Here is a 23363-nt window from a genome sequence, read left to right on the forward strand (position 1 = left end):
CATACAGTAGCTGAACTCCTACACTCTATGCTAAAAAATGTGGCGGGCACTGAATATAAAGTATGCTGTGTACATGTCATCTGTTGTTACATGTTTACTGAATTGATTACTCAGTGTCATCATTATGAACCTAGATTCCTATTCTAGGCTATAATAAAGAGATGACTTAAAAATTGAGTGAGACAGGAAGCTCCTTACATTTTGAATTCTTGACCTCTGCTGTTTGTGGTTTCCTGTATGTCTTTGTGTTGTCTTGCTTTTATCAGTGTGGATACCAAGAACCTCTCTCCCTACCTCTTATTTCTGCTTTTTCCTCCCAAAGTCTGGAGCAACACAGTTATAATGAAAACAGCACATAAAGAGTAAATAGGCTGATAATTTTATCCTTTTGTATTAAGGTGGTAGGAGTTCACCCCAAAAATAAGATGTGGAAATTTAGTAGCTGTACTTGGGAAGCTGTATTTTATCTTCCCACATGCATGTTTTGCTTATGCCATGGTGTTCTATACTTCTGCATGGCTGTTGGATACAGAGGTTCAAAATAAAGATGTTTTTAAGTCTATCAGTGAGGTAGCTGGGGCTGTGCTAAGAATTTACTCGTCTCCAAAATGTACATGCCATGGTCACTCATTTAGATGGAGAGAATAATGTGAAGCCTTTTAAGAATGATGATGTTTTGTCAGAAAAGCTACTTTTGAATTTTAAAAATGTGTAGTAATTTGTAGTCCTGTTTTTCCTTTTCAAGTAAATTTTTTTAGGTTATGTGTCAAGAGACTGCATTTTCTGTAGATGAGTGCAGCATGAAGAAATAAAGTTAAAATGAATTTTGTGTACATTTAACCTTATAAACTTGTGACTCTCATTTGTCTTTGCAAGCAATTAGATGTAGACCTGAAGACAGAGCATGGGAAGGAACCTGACTGTATGAATGGAAGAGATATCTGAAATGCTGAAGAACAAGGACTTCCAGGCTATGAAATAATTTAGCAAATCATGCGAGAAATATAAGTCCATTATAACCATCACACACAGACTAAAATAACTTCAGACCCTAAGTAATATTTACAATGAGATTCTTCATACTATATTGAATCTTTTGGAAAAAAATTTTTTTTTTAGACAATACCTTTCTAAACTATATATAATATTTCTGGAGGAATCATAGGGAAGTCTCTGGTTTCTGTGAATACCAAGAGAAATCTCTCCACTGCTCATACAAAGGAAACATTTCTATAAAGTCAAATACACAAATAAACATACCCTACTCCACTGTGTATTGACTTTCTAAAAGAACAAGTCTGCTGAGCCAGATGGCCTCAAACTGTGACATTGCTAAGCCTCTGCCTTTGACCTGGGGTCACCATAGCCAGAAAGCTGGAGGGAGGTGTGTTTGCAACTATTTCCTGATCCCGCTTCACCCTGGAAAAAGTGAGCTTGAATGTAAGTGGTTGGATATAAACTGTGTTGTTGTTTTAAATATGTAACACTGAGCAGTGAGGAACTTCCTGTCATTATTTTTAACAAACTCTCCTCTGCCTGCTCTGCCCCTCCAATATATGCAAGGCAGTGACAGAAAGTTCCATCCAAGGCCTTTGGGTGAAAACTTCATGAAAAGCCCTCTCATGTTTGTTGGGAACTATTTGTAACTCTCCGCCACCACTCGTCTGAGACGAGGAACAGACAGCAGAGGAAGAAAGAGGAGAGTGGTTTGTGGCCTCCACAAGCGCCAAGTTATTTGCCAGGGGTGGCTAGTCCTGGAGAGGGCAGGAGGGTCACCCGGAGGAGTGAGATAAAGTCTTCCACCAAGAATAAACTCAGGAAGATTTAAAATGTAATGGATGAGATTAGTTATCTGTGGAAATGACATACCCTAAGGAACAGCCAAAAAGATTATGTGGTGACACCCTGAGGAATCTGACTGTGGTGGCAGCTTGATAGTATCCCTGTATTTCCAGTAACAATCTAATCAGGGTAAATGGATGAAGCTGTAACACAATCAAGCAAGAACTTAATCTGTGATAGTGAATAGATTAAGTACTCTAATCACAATCAATTGTACTGTAACCCACCTGAAGAGAGAACGTCCCAGCAGATGGTGGGCATGGTGGGGGCGTCTGTGAGAAAGTGGGGAGACCAGGGAGCCAGGATTCGCTTGTGACTCCTGCTCCCTCCAGCGTGAGAAGGGCAGCCTCAGCACTCCACGTCCAAACCCAAACCTCAGGCTGTTTCCATAGTAATTTGTATTTCAAAGGCTTTATTCACATGTCGATTTGCCTACGGGGAGAGAGCACGCTTATTAGCAAGCAGCCTTCCCTGTCAGTTTGGAGGCCAAAGGACTGCATTTTAGAATTAAAATAACAGCCAAAGAGCAGTCAGCAAAATTAATAAAGTAATAGGATCCTGTTAATTCAACAGCTTCTATGGAACAACTACTATATTCAAGCTGCTGGCCTAGGAGGTGGGGATCCTGTGATGAGTAAGAGAAAAGCTGTGCCCAGGTGGAGTGTTCATTTTAAAAAGGAAGACAGACATTAAACAATTAGGTACCCAATATATTATTTTGTTGCAATTGTGATTATTCATAGGAAGAAAATACACAGGATTTACCTGAACAGAAACAAACAAGCAAACAAAAAAACTGCCCCTGAATTGATCTGAGCTTTAAAGAAAGCTCTTAGGAGAGGATCCCTTTGGTTGATCTATGCTTACCTTACAAAAGGGACACTCGTAAAGAGTCGGAAACAACTGAGCAACCATCACTTGCAGTTATAAAGGGGAAAGGGATGGAGGAAAATGAGAATAAATACAAGTGATAGGAACAGAAGGGACAAAGCAGGTGTTTAAATAGGGGATTGTAAGTACAAAAAATATGGGAGTCCCCTGTAAGTTAATGATCACTCGAGATAACCACAAAACCGTGAAACAGGCACGAGACATGCCTCAAGACAGTAAAACAGTGGTGGCATGAGACCCACATCTGCCCAGTGAGCTCAGTTAAGTTAATGACCCCTAGGACATGATCTCTGCACACATGATAAACAATAATTTGTGGACCTAGCTTGACCGTGGAGGGACAAAGATACTCCCCTGCTCAACCTGAAGGAGGAGCTGATGATGGAAGCATTTCTACTTAAGAAAGACAAAGAATATCTTCTTCCCCTCCCCACTTTTCCTTTGATTATAAAACTGTAGCCAGTAAGTTCTCAGGGCATGGCATTTCTCACCCACCTCACAAGAGTTCTATTCTAATAAATCACCACTTTGCTCTCGCTGCATTCTTGTCTGCACTGAGACATAAAGGACTATGGTACCAGAGCTCTTCGGAGTCCCTTTAACGACTCAGAACTATTTCACAAGTTGAGGGAGTAAAATTAGATGAATACTGTGTATATAATGATGACAGTAAGTAGCTCAAAAATGACCCATAACAAAACAATTATCCACAGAGAAACGATTCAGAAAGACTTGGCTAATATTTAAGATTGGCTCCAAGAGAGACTTAGATAGTGACCCACATTCCAGAGATAATGTGCTCTCCCGAAATGAATAACTTCCAGTATTTTTAGAACAGATAGCCTTCACAATTTTATATCCCTGGAGTTGACCAGGGATCAGAATTATCTATGCTCACTCCCAAAACAAAAATGAAGAGTTCTGGAGACAGCTTCTTTTTGTGTTATTGATGCAGTCCCTCTTAAAAGCCGGACAATCAGCAAACAGGAGGTAAGACCCATCTGGGGATTCAAGACTGGCCGGCATAAAGGTGAGAAGACTGCCTGGCGGGCTATAGTCCATAGGGTCACAAAGAGTCAGACACGACTGAAGTGACTTAGCACGCACACTCGACTGCAAAGTGATGCTGAAAAGAGCATTCTGCTCTAATTCCTGTTCGAGACAGAGAAGGGTTATTGAAGTTTTAGAGCAAGCAAGTGCATGCTTTGAGTGGGTCTCAAGGGCGCTTGAGTAGAAGCTGCATCACCCAGACACATGTTAGGAGTGGGGTGATTGCCAAACCCTGCACCATGGAAAAGAAGAGAGAGCCACCATGTCAGCTCCCCAGTCAGAGATCACGTCAGAAAGGGAGTGGGAGCAGGTAAAGCAGCAAATCAAAACGTGAATCAGAAGCTGCACCTCCTTCTGTGTAGTTGCTAAGTCATGTCTGACTCTTTGCGACCCCATGTACTGTAGCCCACCAGGCTCCCCTGTCCAGGATCCCCTGTGGGATCCTCCAGGCAAGAATACTGGAGTGGGTTGCCATTTCTTCCTCCAGGCACCTCCTTACAGAAATACAGAGAAAATATTTTGGAGAGAAGTTCCAAAGACTGTAAAGAAAACCAGTTTACTGTGACTGGTGCTAAGATTATACTGAGACAGAATTTAAAATTGTATACCTTAAGCTTTTATTGAGAAATTATTCGTTTGGAGTGTTATGCTAAACATTATGGGGGCTTAACAAATTCTGGTTTTTAGAAGTCTGCACTTTCATATATGCAAGATTTGGTGCCAAAGCTGCTCAGCAGAAAGAAAATCAGCACAAGAGAAGATGGATGGATGGATGGATGGAAGGAAAGAAAGAAGGAAGGAAAGGTTATTCTAAAGCACCATATACAAAGGGAAGGGTTAAACTTTTTCCCCGGGTCTCCAGCTTGTGAAATCTTAAGTGAAACATTATTTTCTTCTTATTTTCTACCCTCTGTGAATTGTTTGCTTGACATTCAAGACAGAATATTTCACACTCTAAGATGAAGGATATTTGTTTTGTTTTCTTCTGAAAGTCTATTGGGTAGTTTTCATCAAGGAGTCTTCATGGAAGTTTTAATATGTATAAAAGAGGATCTTACTTTAAATAACTGTGGAGTGAACCGACCACTGACCCAAAAGCAGGAAAGAAGAAAGAAAAGGTTTAAAAATGATGGACCAGAAATAGCAGACAGCAAGGGCTGCACTACTTTCAAAAGACACAAGAGGAGAAAACAATTTAAAATCATCTGCAAAGAGATTGACATGATTAAACTTTTTAATAATCCAAATTTGTTGTTGTTTACTCACTGGGTCATGTCCAACTCTTTGCAACCCCATGGACTATAGTCCACAAGGCTCCTCTGTCCATGGGATTCTCCAGGCAAGAGTATTGGAGTGGGTTGCCGTTTCCTTCTGGGGATCTTCCAATCCAGGGATTGTACCCGAATCTCCTGCATTGGCAGGCAGATTCTTTACCTCTAAAGTCACCAGAGAAGCCCAATAACGCAAATAACAAATGCTAAAACTCCTTCAGAACCACATTTTAGACTTGGAAAGGGGTTTTAGAAATCTTCCTATATAACCTCCTTGTTTTTATGGCTGAAAAACCCTGAGGTTCAAGGTAAGTCCAGAATCTTGGCACAGTTGGACATTACTTGGTGGAGATTATTGTTACCATTTAGTGGCAGGGCTGGAATTAGTAAACAGGTGGCCTGACTCCCAGTCCATTAGTCCATTCACTGTTTTTTTCAACCTTACATCCTCATTCCACTTCAAATTAATTTACCTGTTACAACACACTTCAAAAAAAGAGTTTTACGTTTATTCTAATACATTAAGATTAATAAATTTTTCTAAAACATATGCAGATACTCTGCTCAACAGTGGTTCCCAAACTTAACCTTATAGACAGGTTACCTGGAGCACTGTTAAAGCAGACCTAGCTGGGCCTCCATCCAGGAGTGTTGACTAAGTTCTAAGGTGATGGTGATGTTGCAGTCCATTTTTGTTTTAAATAAAGTTTTAAAAATTATTTATTTATTTGGCTACACTGGGTATCAGCTGCAGCACACATCCGTATTTTTATTAGCACTTTTCTGAGCACTGGTCCTAGAAGACAGACAGTAGTTATAGCAAACCATTTGGGAAAGTTGGATGAAAACAACTGACAATTTTCAATGAGAGAACAACATGGGACTAATTGCCAGTTAGTAAAGAATCTGCCTGCAATGCAGGAGGCCTGGGTTTGATCTCTGGGTTGGGAAGATCCCCTGGAGAAGGGAATAGCTACGCACTCCAGTCTTCTTGCCTGGAGAATCCCATGGACAGAGGAGCCTGGTGGATACAGTCCATGGGGTTGCAAAGAGTTGGACGCAACTGAGCAACTACAACTAAGCACAGCACAGCTTAGTGGGTGTTAGTTCTAGTTATCATTCAGATATATAATCAATAGCCTCTTTCCAGGCCAAATAGGCCTTTACAAACACTTCTCTCCACCCACAGCCTCCTCCTACGCCCTGCCCGGCACACTCCCCATCCCCAGCCTTACTCCTGGTGTCTTTCAGATTGTCATGGGAATTGCTTCCCCATCTTCTCCTTGTATCCTGTATCTCTGTCTCACTGAACTGTAACTGTGAGTGATGCTTTGAAGGCTCACTTCCCTTCAAAGACTTTAAACATCTTGAGGCAATATTCTTCATCTACATTTTCAGCACTTTGAGCCTAGCACAGCAACAGGTACAGAAATAACATCTGTTGAATGAATGCTTTTATCGATGAGGATAACTCGAGAGAAAATAAATGTAATATCCATATGATAGAACTAATTCTCTGTGAGTGAAATGCATGGTTCTCAGTTATATGTTAATTATCTATCTATCCATCTATACATCCATTTTATCCTTAGTAGGCCTATAAATACAATGAAAACTTGTGTCAAAAAACAAAAAGCATGTGAACATGTGTAAATGTAATTTCACATGATACAAAACCTTTCATGCAAGTATTCATCAAGTACTACTCAAAAGTTTAGCGCCACTGATGATAATACATTTACTTACTGCTGTATGATCTCCTCTAGAGATGGGATTTTACAATGTACCATCTCCTCTAGTGTCTAGGATTTTACAGTGGGGGGGGACCTTTGATAAAACCTGAGGTCCTTCTAACCACATCCACTCTGGTAGGAATCAGACGCTGAATTTATTTGATGATGCTCCTGGCTAGACCTAAGAACCTAACAGTGTACTCACTTCCATTTTAAGAACTCTAATTTTTGAAATTTTGTCTTTATTAAACATAAGTCTCTTAGTTACGTTTTCTGGACTTGTATGGAATAAACATGATTCTTTTTCATATCAGTACCTCAGATTCCTAAAGATAATCATCATGGTCCATCTAGGATGTTTTCTTTAGTCAAAAAAGGGATAGAAAAAAAAAGAAACTGTGTTTTTTGCATTTTTAAAGAAAGAAATACTTAGCCAGTACATTTACTAATTCAAATGCAACTATATGTTTACTGTATATATCACCATTTAGATACATATCAAAATATAATCTCATCCAGAAGGGATATATGGGAATATGCAAATCAACTCGGAACTAAAAATACAAACAAGTACGAATGATATACACTCATTAAGAGAACTTAACAACTTGATTTCTGTGTTCTCCTATTTCAATTTCCAATTTCACAAGAGCTTTTTGGTTACTGGTAGTGTCCCTGCTTCCACACTTCTCACTTACAGACTATATTCACTTGAACATTAGGAGTAGCAGCAGAAGACAATCTGAAGTGGCCATCTGCCATCCAGCCCTAGAGTCGTCCTTAATTTTGTTTCATGGTGACACTCCTGCCTGGTTCAAGACATAGCTGACAGACCTCCCTTCCACTTGAAGTCTCCATGTCTGATAAAAAATGGGATACTTGAGTTTATGCAGCTGTTCACCAGCTAATTATCTGCAATCATTTCTGATTGCTTAATAGGCCATGGTGGGATGTGTGTTTGCTGCTATGCAGAGTCTACACATTAGGTTTTAATGCGCTGATAGAGTTAATTGTTTTGCTCACTGCTGCCTGTTAATAGACCATTCCTGAAAATGAGACCATATCTCAGTGGAATTTGGTTGTTTATTTTAAATAAGTAATAACTACAAACTCAGATCCTAGATCCAGTGTTTACCATTTTAAGAACACACATTTTAAAAATGCTGTATCATTCCTAATGTGTTCAAATTATTCAAGTTTGGAGAAAACGAGTTATTAAACTAATGAGTCCATAACTGACTCCAATACTTAGATTTAACATTTTTCCTGCTCTGTTCAGTTTCCTAAATTGTTTTCTGCCATTGATAGCAAAATAAATTCTTTTTAAATGGAGCCAAAAACTTAGCGTAATAATATGAGAAAGATATATGCATATTAAAAGCAGATGAATATTTATTAATATGTAAATGAAGATGCCAAGGCTAAGGATTGGAATGAGAGAGATGTGCATTAGGTGTGGAATTGTTCTAATGAGACTGCTCCTTTGTTTTGCAGTTTTGCATTTTATGATAGCATTTAGTACAAAAAGCTAGTGCTCAGTTTTAAAAATTTACAAGGCTCTTCTTTTGTTAACTGTCTATATATTCGTGTTTCTGAAAGCTAAAAATGGAGGCTTAGTGTCCACATAGGTGCTTTGGGCCTTTCTCTTTGTCTTTTCCTTTCTGTTGACAAGATTTTTTCCTACCATTATTGTTTCATTTCATCTCTTTAAACTTCTTGTTATTTTTTTCCCTCCTTCAGCCAACAGTATTTGAATAATAAAAATAAAAATTTTCAATCCTAAAACTCTTGGACTCTTGGAGTTTTTCAACCCTAAAACTCTTGGAGGAGGTCGTTATTAGCCCCTCCATCGAGCCACCAAGCAGATGACCCACAAACTGGAAAACAATTAAACCAAAGAAGTTTTCCCACTGTTACGAAAGTTCTAGGACCAATAACAGATTTCCCAACTTGGGGATCCAGCAAAGGGACTGAGAACACACAGGGAATGTGACTTTGAAGTCCAGTGGGACTTGATTAGAGAACTTGCACAGGACTGGGGAAACAGACTCTTGGCGGGCACAAACTAAACTTTGAGTGCACCAGGACCCAGGAGAAAGGAAGAGTGATCCCACAAGGGACGGAGCCAGACCTGCCTGTGACTGTCCAGGGGTCTCCAATGGCCCACTGTGCAGTTGGGGCACTGAGTACATCAGTCCTGGGAGCAATGGAGTGCTGGCATAAGTCCTTTTCAGGGAGGTTGCCATTACCCCTACCGTCCTTTGGCCTGAGGCCAAACTACAGGGAGGGAACACAGCTCTACCCATCAACAGAAACTTGGATTAAAGATTTACTGAGTAAATTTAAAAATACCTGGAGTAACAGGCAAATTTAGCCTTGGAGTACAGAATGAAGCAGGGCAAAGGCTAATAGAGTTTTGGAAAGAGAATGCACTGGTCATAGCAAACACCTTCTTGCAACAACACAAGAGAAGACTCTACACATGGACATCACCGAATGGTCAATACTGAAATCAGATTGATTATATTCTCTGCAGCCAAAGATGGAGAAGCTCTATACAATCAGCAACAATAAGACTGGGAGCTGACTGTAGCTCAGATTATGAACCCCTTATTGCCAAATTCAGACTGATATTGAAGAAAGTAGGGAAAACCACTAGACCATTCATTTATGACCTAAATCAAATCCCTTATGATTATACAGTGGAAGTGACAAATAGATTCAAGGGATTAGATCTGATAGAGTGCCTGAAGAACTATGGAGGAGGCTTGTAACATTGTATAGGAGGCTGTGATCAAAAATATCCCCAAGAAAAAAAAGGCAAAATGGTTGTCTGAGGAGGTCTTACAAATAGCTGAGAAAAGAAGAGAAGTGAAAGGCAAAGGAGAAAAGGAAAGATATATCCATCTGAATTCAGAGTTCCAAAGAATAGCAAGGAGAGATAAGAAAGCCTTCCTAAGAAATCAATGCAAAGAAATAGAGGAAAACAATAGAATGGGAAAGACTAGAGATCTCTTCAAGAAAATTAGAGATACCAAGGGAAAATTTCATGCAAAGATGGGCACAATAAAGGACAGAAACTGTATGGACCTAACAGAAGCAGAAGCTATTAAGAAGAGGTGGCAAGAATACACAACAGAACTTTACAAAAGACATCTTAGTGACCCAGATAACCATAACAGTGTGATCACTCACCTAGAGCCAGACATGCTGGTGTACGAAGTCAAGTGGGCCTTAGGAAAGCATCACTACAAACAAAGCTAGTGGAGGTGATGGAATTCCAATTGAGCTATTTCAAATCCTGAAAGATGATGCTGTGAAAGTGCTGCACTCAATATGCCAGCAAATTTGGAAAACTCAGCAGTGGCCACAGGACTGGAAAAGGCCAGTTTTCATTCCAGTTCCAAAGTAGGGCAATGCCAAAGAATGTTCAAACTACTGCACAATTGCACTCATCTCACACATTAGCAAAGGAATGCTAAAAATTCTCCAAGCAAGGCTTCAATAGTACAGGAACTGAGAACTTCAGATGTTCAAGCAGGATTTAGAAAAGGCAGAGCAACCAGAGATCAAACTTCCAACATCAACTGCATCACAGAAAAAGCAAGAGAATTCCAGAAAACCATGTATTTCTGCTTCATTGACTATGCTAAAGCCTTTGATGGGATGGATCACAACAAACTGTGGAAAATTCTTAAAGAGATTGGAATACCAGACAACCTTACTTGCCTCCTGAAAAATCTGTATGCAGGTCAAGATACAACAGTTAGAACCAGACACGGAACAATGGACTGGTTCCAAATCAGGAAAGGAGTACATCAAAGCTGTATATTGTTACCCTGCTTATTTAACTTATATGTAGAGTACATTGTGCAAAATGCTGGCTTGACGAGGCGCAAGCTGGAATCAAGATTGCTGGGAGAAATACCAATAACCTCAGATACACAGATGACACCACCCTTATGGCAGAAAGCAAAGAGGAACTAAAGAGCCTCTTGATAAAAGTGAAAGAGGAGAGTGAAAAAGCTGGCTTAAAACTCAACATTCGAAAAACCAGTACCATGGAATCTGATCCCACCACTTCATGGCAAATAGATGGGGAAACAATTGAAACATTGAGAGACTTTATTTTCTTGGACCCCAAAATCACTGCACATGGTGACTGTAGCCATGAAATTCAAAAATGCTTGCTCCTTGGAAGAAAAGCTATGACCAACCTAGACAGCATATTAAAAAGCAGACACATACTTTGCCGACAAAGGTCATCTAGTCAAAGCTATGGTTTTTCCAGTAGTCATGTATGGATGTGAGACTTGAACCATAAAGAAAGCTGTGCACCAAAGAACTGATGCTTTTGAACTGTGGTGTTGGAGAAGACTTTTGAGAATCCTTTGGCGAGCAAGGACATCGAGCCAGTCAACCCTAAAGGAAATCAGTCCTGAATATTCATTGGAAGGACTGATGCTGAAGCTGAAGCTCCAATACTTTGGTCACCTGATGCAAAGAACTGCCTCATTTGAAAAGACCCTGATGCTGAGAAAGATTGAGGGCAGGAGGAGAAGGGACAACAGAGGATAAGATGGTTGGATGGCATCACCAACTCAATGAACTTGAGTTTGAGCAAGCTCCGGGAGTTGGTGATGGAAAGGAAGCCTGGGGTGCTGCAGTCCATGGGGTCGCAAAGCATCAGACACGATTGAGCGACTGAAATGCACTGAACTGAAAACTCTTGGCTTTTATTCTGTGACTTCCAAGGACAATAGGGTTCACCCACTTTCTGTGTTTGGAGGCCTTGTTCTGCCTTGTGAAGCATTGGATTCACCCGTTTAAAAATGGATTTCTGCAACTGGGACCCTCTGTACTGCTTGGACCCATCACTCTGACCTGATTACCTGCTTTTCTAGTGTTTCCATGCACTCAAGGCCATTATCTCTTTGTAGTCAAAGAAAAAGGGAGTGAAGGTGCTGTGAGCTATTTTAATTGATAAGATTTAGACTCACTGCCAGGATATATGACTTCTGTCTAGAATAAAGGATGCCTGCATTACTGAGAACCCTTGGCTCTCTCGATTCTTCATGAATGATGGCTTTTCACAGTTCTTTCACACATTTTAATCCTAAATTTCTGATGTGTCATTGAAAACATAAAACTCAGCCCAGCACCTTCTTCCTGAAACCTTATGAGGTTCCAGACTCCATTTCCAGCACAGCACACCTCCTCCTGATCCCACACTTCCCTTACCCATCTCCCCTCCATCCCGAGTCCTGCTCTGCCAGTGAAACCCACGTCCTTCTCTGAGGCTATTACCCCTGCTACATCCTTCCTCTCTGGGACCTCCCACAATAATAGCTGTGATGGGAGCAGGAGGGGGAAGATTAATGAAGATAGTAAAATGAACTCTCCTGTTCTGATGGCCAGGGACTGTGCTCAACTGTTAACAGGGATATAGCACTTTATCCTTAAAACAGCGTTGGAGACAGCACTGTCATCACCACCACCACCTAACAGGCGAGGTAAGTTAAGAAGACTCAGTACAGTATCCCAATCCTAATCTTACCAGTTCAGTTCAGTCACTCAGTCATTTCCGACTCTTTGTGACCCCATGGACTGCAGCACGCTAGACCTCCCTGTCCATCACCAATTCCCTGAGCTTGCTCAAACTCATGTTCATGGAGTCAGTGATGCCATCCAACCATCTCATCCTCTGTCATCCCCTTCTCCTCCCACCTTCAATCTTTTCCAGCATCAGGGTCTTTTCCAACAAGTCAGCTCTTTGCATCAGGTGGCCAAAGTATTGGAGTTTCAGCTTCAGCCATCAGTCCTTCCAAAGAATATTCTGGACTGATTTCCTTTAGGATTGACTTGTCTGATCTCCTTGCAGTCCAAGGGACTTTCAAGAGTCTTCTCCAACACCATAGTTCAAAAGCATCAATTCTTTAGCACTCAGCTTTCTTTACGGTCCAACTCTGACATCCGTAAGTGACTAATGGAAAAACCATAGCTTTGACCATACAGACCTTTGTCGGCAAAGTAATGTCTCTGCTTTTTAATATGCTGCTTAGGTTTGTCATAGCTCTTCTTCCAAGGAGCAAGGGTCAGCAGTGCGACAGGCCTTTGAACTAGCAGTCTGACTTAAGAACTCAATTGTTTTCTGGCATCTAGCAATTTAAACACTGTACCTACCATATTGCACAATACTGGCAGAATAGACTCCTTTTCTCCTTTGCTCAAAAGGCCCTCTGATTGGATCATTAACCCAGCTGGGTCCTGATGTGCACAGGCTTGCTCCTCTGCTATGGGCTCCCTAAGGGGAAAGAGTGACTTTTTTTTATATCTTTGGAACAAAGAGCTGGCCTATCTTAGGAACTCCATTTGTAGCAGTGAAATGGAGTGAATTCATCTTTTACAGATTTTCCCTGTTTTTGCCTTCATATTCCCTACAATCTAGCCAAACGGGATTCTTTGCTATTCCCCACACTTTCCCTGTGCTCTGGGCTATGTTTACTGAGACGCCTTTGTACATATGCAGATCTGCACCGAAGTGAAATTCCAGCAGCCATCTTCCCTGAAGCTTGTCCACTCCTCAATCAGGTGTGGGCTCCCTGCCTGCTCCCGTCTGTCCACACTTTGCTTGAAGAACTACATCCCTGATCATCTCTACTTCACTTAGGCGTTAGCGAGATCTACTTTAAAAATACATATCATTGAAGTTTTCACATAGTGGGTGCTCAATAGGGATTAACTTAATTAAAAGCTAAGAAATAATTTAAACTGGTTGACTTAGTTTCCTGTAAAAGGAAGAGGTTCAAACTCATGGACACTGTGAGGGGCACTGACATTTTTTTTCATCTCTCTATGTTATGAAGCATGGGATAGCAATAATGCAGCCTTATTTTGATGGCTTCTTTAGTTTTCAACGAATACATGCTCTTTGATCTGATTAGTTTTCACCTGTAAGAAAATTTCTATAAAATGCCAAATTTTTTTCATTTAAATTACTAGAAAGATTTAACAGCTTTTACACACCAAGGAATTTCTCTTTTATAATAAACCAGTGATACTCTTTTCAATGACATTTAAGTGCATTCATGTTTGAACAGTGGTGACAAGGTTAAAAATGTTCCAACAGAGTGACATGATATTAAACCTTCATCTATTAGGTTCAACAAATGTTTACCAAGTTTCTACTGTGTACAGGCACAATCCTTGGTAAGATTCTGTGAAGAACAAAGAAGGATTACACGCAGTCCTTCAGGTGAATATCAGGAAATGCAGACAGGAAAAGTTATACATTCAGTTCAGTTCAGTCGCTCAGTCGTGTCCGACTCTTTGCGACCCCATGAATTGCAGCACAAGGCAAACCCTAGCCTACACTCCAGAAGAAATGTAAAGTGCTGAGAAGATATACAAAGAAAAAGGAGGTTAAATTTTTTGGAAACTCATTAGAACATTTGTTCCTTCATTCCACACACCAACTTGCTAATAATGGTAGTCTACAATATGTGATTGTGTGTACAAATAATGGATTAAAAAATTAATAGAAATTAAATTTTAAAAGTAATGGAAAGTAACAGGTTTAAAATAAATTTATAGAAATTTTTAACATTGCAAATATTAGAGGGAAAAAATGACCATAATTTTATTATCATCCCACAATTATTTTCATTTGTATATGTTAGATATTTGTGTATATCAATGACACACAATTCTGGATACAGCCACTTTAATTCGTGGAGAAGAAAGAAACATATCCATGTGTTTTAGCACTAGGCAAACTTCAAATCACAGCCTGTGTGACGCACATTTCTGAGTTAACCTATAGCAAGCCAGCTTTCTTAAACTGGAAAATTAGAAATAATAGGAACAGATTTCATGGGGCAGTTAAGAGGATTAGATGAAATAATCTATGGAAAGTGACAACAGCTGTCACCACATAAAAGTTCAGAAACAGCAGCTCTTAAAATCATCATTTTACCTTCTATCTCATTTTTGGCTTTCCCTGAATTATGAGAAGCATTTATATTCACAGGATAGTGGTTTGAAATATCAAGAAAAAGGCAGATAAACTCCAAAGAGATTAACAGTAGCAGAGCACACAGCAACTTCCAAAGGCTCAGCACAACGATACATCAATGCAGGATCTGAAGGCTGACTGTCTGGTCCTGGTTCGGGTGCTGTGGGAACCCACGCTACTGATGTGGACAACAAAAATACCAGTTCCCTTCACCCGGTGACATAAGGAGATGCAGGTGCAGTGGCTCCTGCCCTCTCCTCTCTGAACAAGATGTCCTAGAAACACCAGGCAGCCCAGCGGATCACCTTCTGTGCCTGCAGACAGCACCGGGGGGCCCGATGAGGACTCACAGCAAATCCAAATAAAGCAGGCCAGAACTGGACTGCAAGGGCTCTAGAAATTAATCTGCCTCTGGGAATAAAGCCCAAAACGTAAGTCAGAAACTACACACTGAGCTAAGCAAAATGACTGCATGTCCTATTTACAGACGACCGAGTCTCCTAACATAATAACCAAACATTAAAAGAGTCTCCAAACATTAATAACCAAATACTTTTTATACAATTGAAAAATCATCTGTCCTGTTCTGAACTGGAAAACACACATCTGAAGCAGAAAAGACACTCAGCTGATGGAGATATTAGGATAAATCAAGTATTGGAATTATCCAACAAAGATTTGAGTGGACGCCATAAATGTGCTTCTGGAATCAATTATAAATTATCTTGAAACCAATGGAAAAAAAGCTCAAAAAAGAATCAGAAATCATAAAAAGAGAACCAGGCAGAAATTACAAGAATAAAAAAAGATAATTGAAATAAAAATTTTAGCTGAATGATCTCAACAATAAGAGTGAAGATCACAAATAGTCAGTGAACTTGAAGACAGATCAGTAGCATTTACCCAGTTTGAATGACAGTGGGAAAAATAAACAGAGCCCAGGAGTCTGTGGGATAATAATAACCTAATGATCGAATATTTGAATCATCAGAATCTCAGAAATAAGAGTGTGAACTAAAAAAGTACTCAGAGAAACAGTGGTTGAAAATTTCCTAAGTCTGATAATAGATATCACACACACACAAACATACACTTTTCATAATTAGAGTTACTATGGAACCATTTCACACAAAATGTAGAAAACTTGCAACTGAATAGCTCCTTTGATTTTTCTCTTTAGGCTATAGTTGTCATGTCTACATACATTATAAATCTTACAAGATTATATTTTTGCTTTAAAAAATCCCATGTATTATAATGAAACTAAGAGACAAACTAATACTTTTTTATTTAGATATTTGCCATTTCAGAGTTTCTCTATTGCTTCTTGAAGATTTGAATTTCTACTTGGCCTCATATCCATTTAACATTTATTTCACTGAGCCGAGTTATAATAGATCTTGGTGGGTCTAAGATCCTTGGTGGGTAATTCCAACATCTTGGTCATCTTGGAGTAGGTGTTGGGTGCTAAGTCTTTTCTCTGAATCTGGGTCACATCATTCTAGATCTTCTTATGCTGTATAATTCCTGATGGAATAGTGAATGTGAATAAGAGGTGGTGGACTCTGGATTTGGTATATTCCTCTGAAGAGTGTTGACTCTTGTCTAAGGCAATTTATTTCATTGGATTCAAATTGCAAATTCTCGTGGGCGGTAGATAAAATCTTGGTTCAGTTGGTGTATCTTTAGCTGCCCTATACATGAATGTTGTTCACAGTCATTCAAGGTCATGAGCAGTTTAAACACAGAACTTAGGGCTCCTCATCTCAAAACGTCTTCTGAGATTTCCCCTTCTCAGGAGTTGTGGTTGCCCAGACTGCCTGCTGGTTCTTCAAGACAGAAAGATAGTGGGTTGAAACTGACTTTGTCCCACTCTCAGGATAAAAACTGTAAAAAAATGGGAAGTTACCTCCAGCTGGTCTCTTCCTCCAAATTTCACAGCCTTCTAGAAGCTGTCTGCTTTTGTTCTCTCCAGAATGGTTTTTTCCAGAATCTAGAGGTGGGTTCAGTTGGAGCTTACTCCTCAGTGGAAGCAGAAACCTCCTTGAGATTTTGATGGGAAATTTCCTTAAAACTCAAAATAAAGTTTGGAAGAATGATATTTTTTAAACATCCATCCTTTTCAATCAAGATGCTGCTTTGTCTAGACATGTTTCTTTGATGTGTCAGTAAAATTTTCTTCATATAAATCTTGCACATTTCTTAGTAGATAATCTCTAAATTTATTTCATTTGCCTATATTTCCTTATAATTAATTTGCTGATTTTTAAGACTAGAATTTATGGAATCCTGGTTTCCAATAGGCCTTTCCCCTTGTTGTTGTACAATTAACACATAGTTAACTTTCTGAATGCACACCTTGTGTACTTCATATCAGTCACTAACACCATCAATGGCCCAGTTGAGCTCTTTAATTACCCTGTTGAGCGATTAAGATGAAGATCACTGATCTTAGGTTGGTTCTGTGTCTCTTCAGTGTAAAGTTTCAAGCATATGGTGATGAAATATGTTCTTTCCTTGTTGGTAATTTTGTATGCTGTTAACTTCCAGAGTGCTGCAGGGGCTACTTGGTTTTACAAGGGTGGTGAGGTTCCAGCCATCTCCCATGCTATCCTTTAAAATAGATTGAACCAGCTCTGAATGGAATTTTCCATAAACATGCAGGAATGCACTGAGATTAATATTTTTCTTCTTTTGGGAAATAATCACACCTAGACTAAATTTTTTAAAAAGCGGGGAGTTAAAATTAAACTAGAAATTAAAAAATAGTAGCACATAAAGCTTTTGAAATGAACTTAAGCAATTAATTAATAGGTATTAAATCCAAGAGCAGAAAAGTTTAAACCAATTTCTCTTTTAAAGATATACAGATGACTTCTTCTTTTCTTAAATGTTACTTTTATATTCTGAATCCCCATAGCTTTTCACGAAAATGCGTTTGAAGTTATACATGTGTTCGGCATGTCTCTAGCATCTTGAGGAACTTGATGTTTGTTGAATAGAATAAAAAGAAAGAAAATATTTCCTATAAAGAAGATCCCATTTCTTACATTTCACTTAGGAAAACAAGAAGTTCCTTTAATCATATATTATGAGTAGTGGTGATACATGAGAAATTATTCATCATAGACAGAATACTGCATTATTTTGTTGAACTGCACACTCTTCTTCTGAAAGAAAAAATTACTGCTTCCCTGAAGAAGTTAAAACAGACCAAGAGCACATTAAAAATACTTTATTGTCATAACTAAATGGGTTAAACATACATTATAAATGGAATATATTGTATATTTGATGAAACATATAGGATTCATCAAGCAAAAAAAGAAATATACACAGCCATTGAATAGAAAGATGACACATTTAAATGAATAGCTCTCAAATACTACAGAAACTTAGCATCCTGGAATAATGTTTATTCCTGGCCCATTTTGTGCCCACTGGAAAAAATTGCACTGTTTTTCCTTCCCAAGAGGGCACACAAAAAAATTCTTTCCATTATTTGGTCCAATCTTCAACACTGTTCTCATGATGGAGCGTTTGCCATGGTTGCAGAATGGGAAGGACAAATCTGCCCACTGGAGAGAAACAGATTGTAAAGTTTAGATGGAGGTAGACTGATGAGATGTATTTGATTAGCACCTTGTTGTTTCCACTCCTTTTCCTACTAATCTGACATTGTAAGATACATGTAAGTCATTAGTTATTGCCCTTAAAAAACCTTATATCCTATAAGTAGCTTCTCTAACAAATTTGCCTGAACCACACGAGAAACTGTCATAATTCCAAGCGTCCTTCTTCCAAAGGCTTACTTACAGAAGTTCCTTCACTTTACTGAAAATCTCACTGTAAAGCAAGTCAGCAATGTTCCTGCTATAGATCTGTTTCAGTTAAAGCTATTAAGATCAAAGATTTGTTATGACTTTAATACTAAACTTTCTTACTCTCCTAGGAAAAGAATCCAATACAGAATTACCCAGACTAATTATTACCAGATTCCACTGTATTATTCTTATCCTTATTAATTTTGGCCTCAAGAGAGTTACCAAGAAGGCTGTGATATTAATATTGTTAATAATATTTTCTCCAATAAGTCTATACACGCTTCTAGGGGAGATGTGTAAGTTGTGTAGGATGAAGTCACATCTCGGGCAGGGGCTAGGCTCTGAAATCATGATCACATCTTTCCTGGGGAATTCCTTAGGAAAGTACCACATTGAAGACAGATAATTTCTTTCTCAGTAAGCCCAACTAGCAAACTTTTGCTCCAGCACTGAAACATATCCGTACTTTCTTTTCCCAGTTTTTCATCAGGTAAAGCAGTTGGGGAGACTATGTATCTTTAAACCTTAGGATGACAGTCAGCAGTGTGAGGCTCACAATGAGGAAGTAAGGAAGACTGACCTAAAGGACCCAGGTTCCTGTCTTCTGTCTCAGAGTCATTCAGAGGGACAAACTCATAGACTGAAAAGCTGGGGAATCACCTACATCTAAACTGTTACTGTGTCATCACATTTTTTGGCTAAGCCTGTGTAGCAGGATTCGCCAAGCTTTTTGTAAATCCAGGGCATGTAAATTATTTTCCCAGGTACCTCTACTCAATGCATAAACCAAAGGTCTGGATGTCACTCTGAAGTCAGGAAGAGCAAATATCTATCTTGGATTATCAGTCCCTGGTAAGTGACTCCATTACTTTTTTCTCTGTAAACCAAGGGACACTTCTACCCGTACTGGTGGTTACAAATATACTCTAATAATGGAACAGCTGTCATTCGATTAATTTTTCTTTTTGGGATGAGCACCTTTGAATTTTAACAATGAGAGTATAGCTTTTAAATTTAAAGATAAAGCCAGAAACGGACGGATATTTGCTACATTTTAGTGGCCTAAGTATTCAATGACACAATCATTAAGCTTGATGACTCATACACATACTTCAAAAAACCCACACTGTGCTTCTCTCGGTAGAGGACAAGCATAGAAGTGCCTGCCCTTGTTTTCTCCACCCTTCCTCACCACTCTGAGAGCGCAGGGGCGGCCGTGTTTACTGCAGCGGGGACTGCTGGCATTTAACGAACGAGGACCATCTGTCATATTCCTTTGAAGTTCACTGTAATGACAAGTTACAAAATAACTGCAGCACGACAGTGCTAAAAGGGATCATTTACACCACCTCACCTCCACATTAGAATCCCGCCTGTACAGAGAAATGGTGCCAAAAAGGGACCGTGGTCAACTTCATGTAATTACATACACTCCTACGGCTTTCTAATTCTTGGTTTTCCCAGGTAATTCTAATTTACTTCCAAAGGTACCTATTTATGCAAATTTAATTTTAATTTGACATGTAATTCAAATTTCTCAAGAATAAAAATAGCTGACTTGCACATCCAATCTTCTTAGTTTTCATTTGTGACATTTGGTTCTTTTCTTACCCAACATGACTGGGTGGCCACTTTTATTTCCCCTAAAATATTCTCAAGTCCAACAGCCCCCTGACCCCCAAATGAACAAGAGTCACAATCTTCTCTAATTATTTTCTCATGGGTAGCAGACTGTCATCAGTGGCTCTGACAAGGCCAAAGAGATCACTCTTTCTACTGCCCACTCTAAAGATAATTTTCTTTGCTTTGCTTTGATCAAGGCTACATAATAGTTGCAATCATATTTCAGCAGGCTGCCGCCCGAGCAGAAACATGCATTCTGTAAAGCTAGCAAGGAAGCTTTCTTCTTCCCCGTGACTAGATCAAGAGCGGCTGGGGGGTCATCCCTGCACACGGTGCATAAAGCTCAGAAGCTGGCCTTCCACTGTATGCGGAATTTTCTCTTCAAAAAGGGGCTTCATGATTTAATTTTTTATACTTTGCATATTTTTAATAATGCCTTTATAATAGTCTTTTTAATAAACCAATTGAAGAGAAAAAGAGCCCTTATTAAAACCAGAAGCCCTTCCCCTAATAGCCCAATTTTTAATTTTTAAATGATAAAGTTCTTCCTTTCTTTTGTTAATGTCTGAAGAACAAAATACCATTCTCAAGTGATTTTTTAAAAAATACTTATAAATCCTAAACTATATGCTTCACATACTTGTTCCTATAATATCTCAAGGAATCATATCTATTAAAAATGTTCAGAGTGTGAGATATTTTTTCCAGTCTCAATTGAGATATAATTGACATACAAGGGATCTTTTATTTGTGATGAAGTTGGTCTACACTTGTTTATAAAAGACATTTAACTATATTGCTTTAAATGGACTCAGACATCCTGAGGGTTGTTTCTGAAGCTGTTTGTGCAGCGGCATCTATAAGATGAAAGCAGCTGTGGGCATTGTGAAGAAACTGTTATTATTAAATATTCCTCCAGCAGGTATTTTGTTGGCAGCACTTTCAGTGTGGGGGATGGTGGCTTATAATTTAGAATCACAGGGAACACTAACCAGAAATAGAGACGGTAAAGGGCGAAAAACTTTTCTTTTCCATCTCCTTTGGTTTCATCAGTGCCTCCCAAAGAGTAAATATTAAAATGTTAACTCCAAGAGAAGCTAAACCTTCGGATAGTTGTAGAGAAGTTGAGTGATTTCAAAATCAAAGCAAGAGGGTAATAAACAATGCTTACAAAAAATTTAGAGGAGAAAATAAAGTTAAAAATCTTAAGAGAAGGAAATAAACTGATGCTTTCTTTAAAAAAGTACACACGTGCAAACATAATTTTATTATTTGGAAGGCTGGGGTTAACAATCAAACATTTTTGAACCCACTTGCTTCAACCTAGAAATCTCCAGCTTCGCAAATTCAGGGAGAGGTTTAGATTCCCTTATTAGTAAAGCTTTTTTGGAGAGGAGCACCGTGGAAGATAGGATCAAGGTAGGAAGGAAAGACTCCAGTGTCTCCTGTAAGTTCCTCATTTCTGTCTTCCATTCCCTTTCTTCCTTAGTATAAAGATAAATTAAAAAACACCGTATGCTATCTTATCCTGGCCCTCTGAGTGTGGCCCATTGACCAGAAGCATCAGGATTACTGAGCAGCTCCTCAAAATCATCTGCCTCTACTCCAGATTGCTGGCAGAATCAGAACCCCAGAGACTGAATATACACACAGTACGTGTCAAGAGTACCACGTTACTGTGACCAAGCCACTGATGTCACCTATGAACACACAGGCTCCAAAGACAAACAACAAACCTTCATTTCATGATAACAACAATTACCCAGAATAATTAAATGTTCTGATTACTATGGAGAACAGTGTGGAGATTCCTTAAAAAACTGGGAATAGAACTGCTACTTGAGGGCATTTCAGTCTTATGAGACAATTAAATGTTCTGATTAACTGAGGACATTCTAGTTCCTCTTTATTTCCATCATTACTTTAAAAACTTTCAATAATGTAGCAAAGTGTTTTCTTGGGTAAACTTAGCATATGGAAGGAGAAGGCAATGGCACCCCACTCCAGTACTCTTGCTTGGAAAATCCCATGGATGGAGGAGCCTGGTAGGCTACAGTCCATGGGGTCGCTAAGAGTCGGACACGACTGAGCGACTTCACTTTCACTTTTCCCTTTCATGCACTAGAGAAGGAAATGGCAACCCACTCCAGTGTTCTTGCCTGGAGAATCCCAGGGACGGGGGAGCCTGGTGGGCTGCCGTCTGTGGGGTCGCACTGAGTCGGACACGACTGAAGCGACTTAGCAGCAGCAGCAGCATATGGAATAGTTTAACTTATTTTGATAACTAGGACTGTTATACTGAATATTAATATTGGATTACAAATGGTCAGCGGAGGAGGGCATGGCAACCCACTCCATTATTCTTACCTTGAGAATCCCCAAGGAGAGAGGAACCTAGCTAGCCACAGCCCATGTGGTCACAAAGAGTCAGACATAACTCTATGACTAAGCACGGCATAAATGGTCAATATAATAGATCGAGGTTGGTGAATTTTTTCAGAAGGGACATACCTTCAGGCTCATGGGTTTTTTAGTTTCTGTTGCAAAATACTCAAGTCTGCTATTTTATCATGAAAAGTAGCCAGAGAGAATATGTAAACCAACCGGAACGGGATTGTCTCCGTAAAACTTTAGTTATTAAAATTGGGAGTGGGCTGACTTTAGCCCTGCTTGCTGTAGTTTGCTGAGGTAAAAGTCATTAGAATCAAGAGTAATGCTTATAATGCACAATAGGTTCTCAATAAATACTTAATAATAAACACTGAACATGTTCAATAAGCATTGTTCAAATAATATTAAACAGAGATCAGACAAAAGCTATTATCGAGGAGGACATTACCAAGCACAGGTTTTTAATTTTAAAGTGGGTATTTTTTTAATGACCAACTTATCATGATTTAACTTATTATACAGATCAGGTGATTATAATAAAAATATCATCTAATTTTTAAAAATTAATCAGTCTCACTGAATCTATATTTTATAGTTCAGCAGTATTTCAAGGATCACAACAAACAAACAAACAGGTTAAATGACTCATCCTGGATGGTTCCAGGTGGTTCTGACATTCTTGGGGACTGAAAACCCCAAAAGGTGACCCAGAAGCATGTACAAG

General features: G+C 39.2%; 1 protein-coding gene across 8 annotated transcripts in view; it reads right to left on the bottom strand.

Annotated features, from left to right (window-relative positions):
- NEIL3 (nei like DNA glycosylase 3) overlaps window positions 1–23363 on the bottom strand; it is a 100847-nt gene that overhangs the window by 38149 nt on the left and 39335 nt on the right. For 6 of the 8 annotated variants that reach the window (XR_014062720.1, XM_081521990.1, XM_081521989.1 and 3 more), the window contains 2 exons: window positions 19737–19911; window positions 18022–18379 (listed from right to left, as the gene is read on the bottom strand). Coding sequence is in view for 6 of the 8 variants with exons in the window: in XM_081521990.1 (XP_081378116.1) it covers window positions 18197–18379; window positions 19737–19911 (358 nt within the window). In the remaining 2 variants the exon portion in view is untranslated. Of the gene's footprint in view, window positions 1–2069; window positions 2275–12970; window positions 13092–18021; window positions 18380–19736; window positions 19912–23363 lie in introns of those variants that run through there. The other 2 variants (XR_014062719.1, XM_081521991.1) reach the window with 2 other exon arrangements.

The sequence above is a fragment of the Giraffa tippelskirchi genome, chromosome 8, assembly GCF_054371585.1.
Source record: "Giraffa tippelskirchi isolate mGirTip1 chromosome 8, T2T-mGirTip1v1.2.pri, whole genome shotgun sequence".
Lineage (NCBI taxonomy): Eukaryota > Metazoa > Chordata > Mammalia > Artiodactyla > Giraffidae > Giraffa > Giraffa tippelskirchi.